The sequence below is a fragment of the Ixodes scapularis genome, unplaced genomic scaffold (genome assembly GCF_016920785.2).
Source record: "Ixodes scapularis isolate PalLabHiFi unplaced genomic scaffold, ASM1692078v2 PGA_scaffold9__187_contigs__length_104089568, whole genome shotgun sequence".
NCBI classification, from domain to species: domain Eukaryota; kingdom Metazoa; phylum Arthropoda; class Arachnida; order Ixodida; family Ixodidae; genus Ixodes; species Ixodes scapularis.
Window position 1 is genome coordinate 62,742,379 of NW_024609884.1, and position 11,182 is coordinate 62,753,560.

The window sequence follows — 11,182 nt, forward strand, 5'->3', positions numbered from 1 at the left end:
TGGCTATTTAATTTATCTATTCATACGGCCGCGTGAACTACACTCTAGTTGTGTGTGGTAGTGCCGGTGGGCCGGTGTCAACGTTGGCCGGTGTTTTGTGGTGTTTCTCGCCGAGACCCCGAGGCCCCGAGCCACCATACCCGCAGGTTCCCGCGCGTTTGCGAACCGTCAGTCGGCTCCGCCGTAGTCGGCACACAGCCCTTGCGCGAGTGCAGCGATGACCAAGAGTTTGCTATTAACTTATGTGCTCTGGCTAACTGGTGGCTGGTTCGGGGCCCATCACTTCTACCTGGGTCGCGACCGGCATGCGTTTGTCTGGTGGATGACACTGGGAGGCTACTTCGGAATCGGGTGGCTCCGAGACCTGTGGCGAATACCCGAGTACGTGAAGCTGGCCAACAGGGACCCGGCCGCGACGGAACAGCTCAAGGAGAAGATACAGAGGAATGCCAAGCCCGTGTCCAGCACAGCGCGCTCGGTGGGCCAGATGGTCGTGTCGGACGCCCTGGGCTACATGGTGCTCTACGCCCTGCCGCTGGACGTCATCCCGGAGTCTCTGCTGCCCCTGGCCGCGATTCCGGTGCCGCTGGCCGTGGCTGTCGGTAAGCCAGCCACTTTGTCAACGACCTATGTTGCCCTGGAACGCCAATCCGTAGTAAAGCCCTTCTCGGAAGAGTCCTCCTTCGTCCTTGGGCGCTCGCGCCGTCAGAACGCGCGAACCGCCGCTCGGGAAACAACAGCTGTCCCCTTTCACGGGCAGCTCTTATCGGGAACCCAGGCAGATGCAACTTTTTCACCAGCTGGTGGGTTTCATTTGGAGGATGCTTGTGGAGAGTAGTGCGCAATCTTTTTAGCGCCTTTCGAGTGGGACCGACGCTGGTCATCCGATTCCCTCTCCCGTCCAAAGCTCCTTCCAGAACCGGGCCGGCTGGGCGCGTTCTATCGCAGGTCGCATGGAGGTGGCTTTGTTGTCAAAAGAATGGACGATTCAAAACTGGAAGCCACGGCCTCACGCTTTCCAAAACTATTCTGACAAACTAGACATAACAGTTACATTTCGACACAATTTGATTTACCTGAACACTTGCGGAAACCAAAATAAGCGTGTCTAGCGAGTGAGTGCGTATTTACGAGAAATAAAATTGGCTGTTCGCTGTGCTACGTGTGCACGCTTGTCAAAAGCGCGTGTAGCAGACGATACCCGTGCCGATAAAAACGAGCGCGCCGCATTGGTTGGTGCTGGTCACGTGAGCGGAGGTTTCGCGCGTATTTTTGAATGACGTTGAGTACGACCAAATCAAGTCGCTTATTAACCTAATCGCTCCTGACTTAAACTGTGCCGCGATGTAAATGTCGTGCTAATTATTATTTTATTTGTTTGTTTGATGGGAGAGGGCGGTTTTATTTTGTGATGTGTCCTGCCTAGAATTAAAATGGTTGGTCACCTTGGGCATGAAACTTAACAGGTAGATTAATCTTGATATGGAATGCTCATAGGTATTGTACACATGCCAGATTTTGCGTTTTTTTCTTCTTCTTTTTTTAGGGCTTTAGTAATTACGGGAATGAATTTCCTAATGTCGATCATTTGCTTCTGGCAACCAAGCAACTTTGACAGAATTCTGACATAACCTGCCCCAAGTATTCACATATTTGTTCACATCGTGGTGTCCATCACCTATGTGACTGTAATCATGTACAGTGTCCTCCCAAAAAAATTAACAATTCTTTTTTTCTTGCAAAAATAAACAATGAATTTCAGAATGCTCGTTTCTTGCCGAAATGCCGTGCTAGCAGGCCAAACCAGATGTCAAAGTTTCAGAGCTACCTAACCTTTATCTTATTAAAAAGTTGTAAGTGATTTTCATAAATTTTCAATGCGAATATGGCGGTTGACTGAGTTTCGAATATGTGAGCTAAATGGCACCATTTTTAGGCTGCTGATCACTCTGAGGAAGCACTTATGGGGAGCTAATATTTTACCTGTATCGCCAATTTTGACTTTAACCAGTATCCTGAGATTTGGCGGTTTACTATACCCGCCTTTTGAGCTCTAGACGAAATAGGAATTCACTCAGGACTGATACCTCCTTTTATCACATAGAAAGTTTTAGTATACATACCGAGTTCTACCGTAACGGGGTTCTACCGTATGGGACATGATGTTTCTCGCAGAATGAGGAAAGCAAATCATCTGCTTCTTGCACAAGAGTTGCGGTGAATTCAGAAAGACGCCGAGCTCTAATTGAAGGATAGTGGGTAGACCTCAAAGCAAGCTTCCTTGAGGTCTACCCACTATCTTTTATTCCGAACCAATCAGAACTCGGCGTTCTGACGTCACCACAACCCCTCAAGAGAAGCAGACGAACTTGCAGTTTGCCTAGAATGGTTTCTTTTCATATAGGTATATTTTCTAGAAAAGATTTCCAGCCTTGATTTTTTAAAGCATCCATGCTGAATTTACAATAAATGGAGGGAGTGAGAAAGAGGATATAAATTATGCTTTTGGAGAGAATGAGCGTAAAATATTCACATTCGAATTTGATTTGCAGTTGAATTTTATATCCTCCAATTGTTTCACCTAATGACAATGCGCTCTTGCAGAATGATTTATCCACCATAATTAATTGGTTTTCCGACTAGCTGATGGCTCTAAATTGCTCCAAATTCTAAAGGCCCGTTCACACTCTTGCAACCGAGTACGACCGAGAGAGACAAGACCGGTTTTTAAGCCTCTTACGACGTCTTAGAACCTGCTCCGCAGCAGTGCATCCGGTCCTAAGACGTCGCAAGAGGCTTAAAAACCGGTCTGGTCTTTCTCAATCTTACTCGGTTGCATATGTGTGAACGGTGCTTTACTTGTCCAATTCATTCGAAAGTGCATGCTTGATTTCATCATGCACATATATTGTGAATATCCAACATATTGAAGCTGTCATGCCGAACAAGTACCTCGGTGTGTTCCTTACGTCTGACTTATCCTGGACTGCTCACATCAAATCCCTTTCACTCACCGCTTCAAAAGCCTTGGTATACATCAGGTGTTGCCTACACTCTGCCCCTCCGAATCTTCGCAAATTAGCCTACCAAACCTTTCTCCGACCAAAACTTGAGTATGCCGCTGCCATCTGGAGTCCCCACCAAGTTTACCTCAACCAACTCGAAGCCATTAAAAACCGTGCTGCTCGCTACGTCCTGTCCAGCTATGAGTGGCACTGCAAACGTCCCGGCTATGAAGTCACACTGGGGCCTTATTTCATTAGCTACGCACCGGAAATGTTTTCGCCTCTTCGTTTTTCATAAAATTTACCACCCTCATCCTGATATTAGAGTGATGCTCTTACATCCCCCTCTTCGATCTTCTCGTAGATTAACAAACTCCAACTCTGTACAACGTGTCTCTGGATCTACTAACACATTTAATAATTCCTTTCCACTTTCAATTTATGAATGGAATATACCTCCTGAGAACATAGCCTCAACCATTTGTTCAGATGCTTTCCGTCCTTGTTTAATTTTATATTTAGAAGAGTGCTAACAGTTTGGTTATTTGTGCATATACTGTTATTCTGAGATAAATGACTGCCTATCGCATAATTCCCTGTCCACGTGCTCAACTCATCAAATGGATCAATGTGTTTCTACTTTTTTTTTGTTGTGTGTGAGTGCATGCTCTTTTGATTTTAATGCATTTATGTTTTTCTTTTTTGTGTTTTGCTGACTTTCTTTTTATTATGTCAGTGTGCTTCCCCCCCCCCCCCCCCCTTTCCTTCCCTCCCTGTGATGTCCTCAATGAGGACCTTTAAGGGAAATATAAATATAATGGATGAATTGGTATTCAATGGGCAGTCAAAAATGTGATATTTGTGTGGCTCTTCGAGTTGTCCAAGGTTACCCTGCTCCCTCGGGGGAACGCACACAGTGGTTGTAGGTGGGATCTTTCCTACCAGGCGTTCATCTGGTGGGCAACATTGGCGAGCAGGAAGGGGACCTGAAGATGGCCTTGCTGGGTGCCTACCTGACCTACCCGCTCTACTTCTGGAGCACCCACAGCGTCTTCTGGTCAAGCCTAGCGTCGAGTTACATGTTCAACCACCACTCCAAGCGCTGGCGACTGGTGCCGCGCCCACAGCGCTCATTGCGCTGGCGGCTCCTGGTGCTCGCTGCCTGCTGCCTGCTTTATGGCTCGCTGTGGGCCTCGTGGCTCTACTTCAACTGTAGCGTGACGGACAGCGACGGTACGCAGGTCAAGTGCCGCCACTCGCTGCGCCACTTCTTTGGCAGCCCCCTGTGGCGGGACTTTAAGAATGTGGCGCACGAGCTGTACACCCACCTCCGACACCACGGCTGGAGGGAGCTGTGGCGGCTGCTCGTGGATGCCCTCGACCCCCAAGGGGAAGCAAGCGCCCTCAAGGTGTGTGCCGGCTCTGGCCATGACGCGCTTCCACACTGCCCTGCGGGGCCTGTTCGCATGGGCCTTGCCAACGTGGCTTGCGTGCCGAGAGCCACACTTTGTGGAAAACAAAAACATCTATTCCTGAATGCTTCTCAACAGGGGCTGTGACAGGTGGAGGGGTGGGGGTATGAGTTTGCATGGAATATACAACAGAAAGCAAAAACCACTGATCAGGCCTACAACAAATGTACAATTAAGGAAAATAATTGAAACTTATGAAACTTGAAGCACTTAAAAATAAACCCAAACACTTAACACTTGTCAATTCCTGTGACTTCCCTGGGATTCTGAAAAATTTCATTAGAATCGCGATGAGACTCCAGTCAAGCACTTTTATAATGAACACCGTGTGAATTGCAAAATGTCTTTCATAGTACACTTCACCGCTGTAGTTTCGTGCGCAAAATTTAATGCAGAAAATTTAACATGATCCGCTCACCCACTTGACATAGGGATTGGTTTTGAGTCATTTCATTGGTTTAGCTTAGTTTGTACATAACAGGAGGGAACTTGCTGCTGGCCAAGAGTAGTGATGATGCAAAACATTTACTGAAACAGATTTTGAAAAGGTTCAGAAAAGTAGCTGAGTCGCTAGAGTTTAATAGGTTCGGCTAGCTTTGGAGCATTGCAAGACCATGTTGGAGAGTGTTTCACCTTTTTGTAACATAAGATCTTATAAACGGCAGGAAATAATTAAAACTTTAATAATACCAACACTTGCTTTCAGGAGGGGCTTTACTCGAGCTCCTTCTTGGTAAAAAATCAGTGACAAGTGTGCTGACTTCGCGGGTATATTGTTATTTTTCATGGTGTTCTTCTACCTAATTCTAGCCTTGTAGACGATATACCTGTATTTTTAGTCAGCACCCTTTGCTTGTTTTGTTTGTGTGTCTCCCTGTTGTGTCCTTGCCATTTTGTGCTGTTTATTTCTGCTTATTGGTATTCTGGATGCATATACCGTGGGCCACAGCTGCGTATACCATAGGCAGTCGAAGTGGTTTTAATTTCGTAACTACCAAATTTCAAGTCACGCAATCAAGACATTATGCTTTGCGGAGGACCCCCCTTCCCGATGAACGTTAATTGTAATGTCATTCTCACCTCACTTGCCTGAACTCGAACAGGGACCTCTTTATCGGTGAGTGGAGACTCAACATAAATATTGACATTTATGGGTTATTTATTTAGGTCATATATCTGGTAATTCACATGTTATTACGGCACAAGAGGATGCTAATGGAGAGCAGGATGAAATGAGATTTGGTAGCAAAAGAACCGGCTTGTTCATGTGGAGCTTGTTATTGCACTCCATGGATCACCCCAACTGCCGTGAATGAAAAAGTGATAACTTGATTAAGGGCTTGACGTCTTGGTAGGGTAAAGGGGTGTCCAAACAGGATACTACAAAACGCATGACTCCGACAAATCGTGAATATTGAAGCGGACGCTTTGATTTTGACAATTTTTTGCAAGAGTCGTGTCGCCTAACAATCTTTGTGGTCAAGCCAACATCTCGACTTTTCTCCTCGCATCTTCCACTTTTCTTTGACGTCGGTGTTCGTCAGCTTTGACGTCACACGCCACCTGCGTCCTGCTGACCTCTCCAACGACCTCGCGTACCTCACCTTCGTGTCGTTCCCTTTCCCGTTTTCGGGACTTGAAAAACGGCGGAGGCCTTGAGCGATTGACCGACAGCCAACAGAGCGTGTGAGTGGCTTTTCGGACCCATGTGATGAGCAGAGCAAGGCTGCCGTGGTGGAAGCGAGGGGAAGATTTGACGGGGGAAAGTTTCCCCCCGGCAAAAAAAGACAACCGGAAGCGGAGTGCCACACGATTTGTTGGAGTCGTGCGTTTTGTAGTATCCTGTTTGGACACCCCTTAAGCATGCGCAAGGCTGGGGAGGGCCACCTGGGTAAGTAGCAACCCTTTCGGCCATCCTCGGTGCCTTCTATTTCCATGGCACTCGGCGACCAACTAAATCCTACGATTTGGTAGTGCAAAATGTTTCCAAGAATATTTTGCAGTTCCATGAAATACCGAGTATGTGCCCATATTGCAATAAGTGCCCACCCCATACTTTTCAAACATTTGAAATATAAGCAAACAACCTATCAAGCACTTACCCCAGCAAACGTTTGAGCTTTATGCGTGAGCACTGATGCAAAGCAGGCTGGACGAAAGTGGCACAGCTGCTTTAAACATTAGGGGTTCCTCCAGGGCCCTGTATTGTTCCTTCGGATCAAACAAGGGCCTACCCTACCATGTGCCCTTCTGCTTTTCTGCTCTCGGAGCTAACATGTGCTATACCCTAGAGAGCCTTCATGCCTACCCCTTTTTTTCATGATTATCTCCGGCTTTTAAATGGATGCTTGCTTGGTATTTTACGATAGTTAACACTCTGAGATTCAACAAATAATACAGCCCTCATTATATAATCTACAGCCATGGAGGCAGCATACAGTTCAGCTGTAAAAATGCTGGAAAGGGCATGAAGTCTCGGGGACAGTTGCCATGTATGAAGACATTTCACTTTTCATAATGTAATTAGAGTAAACAGCACAGCCAACAAATATTGGCATCTTGACACCATCAGTATGAAAGTAGAAGTAACCACCATATTTATTTTCTACTTCAGAAATTTCTTCTCAAATAACTTAGGGGCTGGCTCTTTACCCTTGTTAAACTTTGTGAATGTCCAATCACAAACAAGTGGGTGTACATCCCAGCGGATAACACAGTTACATTCTGCTAAAATAACTAAATGGCAGAGCTTGAGTAGTGCTTTCCTTTTCCTTTCACCATCAACTCATTGTAGAGGGGTCACATGCACAAAATAATCAAAATCGCTTGTGGAAAAGCAGCTTTGTGAAGCACCAGGTCTAGCTGTACCTGGTTTTAAAGTTGCAGCTTTGTTGCATTGCGGCTGTGGCACTGTAGGCGACTGCCCTCGGGGAGAACAGGGTAGCTATACAGGCGGCAATGAATCGGTGCAGAATGGTCATAATTCAAATAAGTGTTTGTGCAAAGTAAGTGTTCCTGGGTTGCATTAAATGGACACTGACAGGGTATTTATGCTCGCCGAGGTTTTTTGTTGTACGTGACATTAAGAGCCTAAATGCCCAGTACAGAATTTGCGGCTCGAAATTCGGTTTCTTTCCATGCGAAAACCGCCGATCGAGAACTGGCGGGTTTGAATCGCACTCACTCTCTCCTCCGTGGTCATGCACCGTTTTCTAAGGTTTAGACGCAACCACCAAATATAATCAAAGCCGTGGATCATCGAAGGCACGCATACAATATTAAAAATAAAAAAGAAATGTGATACCCATTTTTTGTGGCTTTTAAAAAGCTCCAAATAAATCGATTTGAAAGAAGTTGCACAGCAACATGACTTCCTCCAACTCCCTCCTCCTCTGTTTCTTCTTTCTCTCCAGTCCAGTTTCGGTTTCAAGCAGTTGCGTTTTTTGACTTTATTAAAAATATATGTGTTGTGGTAGCAAAATATTGATTGGGTAGTCTTCTGGCACCATAATGAATCGTGTGTCAGGAAAATAAAAAATAAATTTTTGGAGGGTGTCAGTTTTTTTTTATTATTCTATTTCGTTTTATATTATTAACTTGGGTTTTTATAGTAGTCTGAGTAACAGAAGTCTGGCATTCACATTAAAATGACACAAGTGAAACTTGCAACGAGTTTTGTCAAATCATCCGTAGCAAAGTACTCTCCAACTGTGTGTAGCCTTTTGTTTTTCTGGTTCCTGTCCACATTCTCGGACAGACCGGGCTGGCAGGAAACATGTGGCAGCTCATCTTGACACCTTTGTCAGCTCTTTTGGTGTAGCCCCAGTTTACACAACTCTGCAGAACTTTGTGATGGAAAGGCTAGCTGGTTTCCACCATACCAACATGGCAGTGCCTGACTTGCCTGGTGTTTGTTCCCCACACAACGCCGCTGCAGCGTGACGTAAAAGAGTGTGTAGGGGTCAACCTCTATTTCTATTCAGCCTATATTGAAGCAAGTACTGGAGGATTAACTTATACTGTCGTCGTCATAATCAGCCAATACCCCGCCGGGATTGGCAGTCCCATCACTTCGGCTGGTTTGCAAGAGGTCCTTTAAGTTATCGGAAGGTGAGAATGGCAAATGTCATTCTCAACCATCCTCAAGCGTGCTGCAAACTTGATAAATTTATAGCGTGCAATTGTGTAATCCTCTAATTATCACTTTGTTTCTTTAATGAACTAGAACTACTAGAGCAAATAAACTTGCCATTAACAGACAGCCGGAGAACTGTCAGATTGAGAAAGGTTGACTGACATTGAAGAGATGTTAATCTGAAGCGAGTGCAATTTATTAGGTAAAAGCAGGCATCAAACATGTCTGCAATCCAGGCTGCTTCAATAGTGTTTGCTACTCATGTCACTGTAAATGGGAGAGGTGTCTTTAGGTTCATAGGTACTGAGGGAAAGCCAAATGCAGAGACAACATGGAGTCTTTAGGGAATGTCAAGATAACACGGTCAGCGTGCAATATTAAAATTAAAATCTTTATTTTTCCAGTCGTACACTGTCTGTCCTCAGCATCACAAACTCATGCTATAGACCTTTTCCGTGTACTCTCGTCTGCAGCCACCTAATAGGCGTATCCGGTATGGGCGGCGAACAAATAATAAAATGTTTCAAAATACAAGTAGTAAAAAGAAAGAGGGGAGGCAAAGCGAGAAAGTGTGACGGTTACGCTTATCTTCTAAATGCCTTCTGTTGGCGTGGCGTCGGCAAAACAATGCTTTCGCCCATACTGGAAGTGGCAACAATTCAAGATGGCAGCACCCTTGTGAAGAAGGTCTATAGTCACTGCCAGGGTGTGAACGGCAGGGCTCCTCTTTTTATGCCTCCAGCACACGCTTGTTGCGTTCCTCAATGTCTGGGCTGCGCGTGCGCTAGTGGTGCAAAACTATCGATAGTCGCCAGAAATCTGACTATCGATAGTAAAAAAAAACTATTGATAGTCGACTATCGAAAAACTATTGATAGTACTATCGATAGTCGACTGTCGAAAAGCTATGGATAGTACTATCGATAGTTGACTATCGGAAAACTATCATTAATCGACTATCGGAAAACTATCGATAGTCGACTATTGTACACCTATTGATGGTACTGTCGACGGTTTACTATCAATAGTTTGGTGACACTAGTAGTTTGCGTTGCTCCCTCTTCTCTCTTTATATCGCTTTATTTTTTTTCCAAATGGGACACCAACTAGCCCAGGCACTTACCATCCCAACTTTGGCTGAGCTTTCAGTGATGACGAAGACGTGAGTTTGGGCGAGGAGATTGGAGAGGGAGGCGAGCGGCGGTGCGGCAACTGTGTTTGCTATAGTCCATTGCAACTCAAGAAGGTAGAGCGAGGGTAAGACGGGCCGGGGAGGAGGAAGCAGACGGAATGCTGGAGAAGAGATGGGGAAACCTCCTTCTCTCTTTAGCGTTCCGTCTGCTTCCTCCTCCCCGGCCCGTCTTACCCTCGCCCTACCTTCTTGAGTTACGGCCTATAGTGATGCAAAACTATCGATAGTATCGATAGTCGACTTTTAAAAAACTATCGATAGTGGTATCGATAGTCGACTATCCAAAAACTATCGATAGTACTCTCGATAGTCATTTTATCAATAGTTTTGCATCACTAGCTTGCACCCTCGAAGCTCGCATTCTGCTAGGCAGTGAAGACAAGTGAACAACCTTGCTGCCATTCTCCCGATGGTGGCCTTGCACAGCACGTACAAGGCCTGTTTCATGCAGGTCCTGGGCCTTCCTGCCAGCGCCACGCAGGAGGAGATCACCAACGCCTACCGGAAGCTGTCGCGCCGGTGGCATCCCGACCGCTTCCACGAGCCCCTCCAGAAACAGGAGGCGCAGGAGACGTTCATTGAAATTCAGAAGGCTTATGAGACGCTGTCCAGCTTGAAGTCGAGGCGCCTGAAGAAGAACATTGTGGAGCGCGAAAATCCCAATGCTCCCCGAGTCGAGTTCTGAAGGGTCCGTGGCGGTTCGCGTGGCATGTGCCGTCCTCCTTGCTGCTGAGCTGTGGACCAAAGACGCACTGTACATTCCATAGTAGGTCACGGCAGGCCCGACAAAGTCATGCTTCTCCAAGTTCTGGCACTGTACTTGGTACTTCCACCGGCCTCAATGTCCATGGCGGATGTTACGGCTAATGCGGTGAAATTTATTCTCCACAGAAACCAAAGGAAATAAATGAAGTTAAGCTTGGTCTTAAGATCAAGCGCAACTCTGCTCAAAGTTTGAAAGTAAACAAGTTTCTGATATTGCTTCATTGGGACGTTCTGATTATGACCAACATTACATCGAAGTCACATGTCTGCAGTTGAAAGTGCTGCCATACTCTTGGGTCACCAGTGCTTTTGTTCTGCTCTCCAAGTATCATTTCCAAGCTCACATCCCGCACACACAGGCACATGCATTTTCAATGGCAAGGAATGATATTTACTTGCACTACGTTTCGGATGACATTAAACATGGACAGGAAAATAGATTACATACTTAACATCTTGGACCTGAATGACATTTGAAAATTTTATTTTTCATAAGTGAGTAGGTAGGTAGTATACTCGTTTTCACTACAAGAATCGTAATAAAAAGAGTTTCTCCTCACAGATCATTACTAATGTCCCCCTTTATGGGGCGAATTAAGATATACAAAGGTGC

General features: G+C 45.7%; 1 protein-coding gene across 1 annotated transcript; it reads left to right on the top strand.

Moving 5' to 3' along the window:
- The first annotated feature begins 18 nt into the window (after positions 1-18).
- LOC8038526 (dnaJ homolog subfamily C member 22) lies at positions 19-10,790 on the top strand. Its single transcript, XM_029978931.3, has 3 exons — positions 19-602; positions 3,951-4,414; positions 10,256-10,790. The coding sequence occupies exons 1-3, from the start codon at positions 218-220 to the stop codon at positions 10,487-10,489; spliced, it is 1,083 nt and encodes a 360-aa protein (XP_029834791.1). The 5' UTR covers positions 19-217; the 3' UTR covers positions 10,490-10,790.
- Positions 10,791-11,182: the final 392 nt, after the last annotated feature.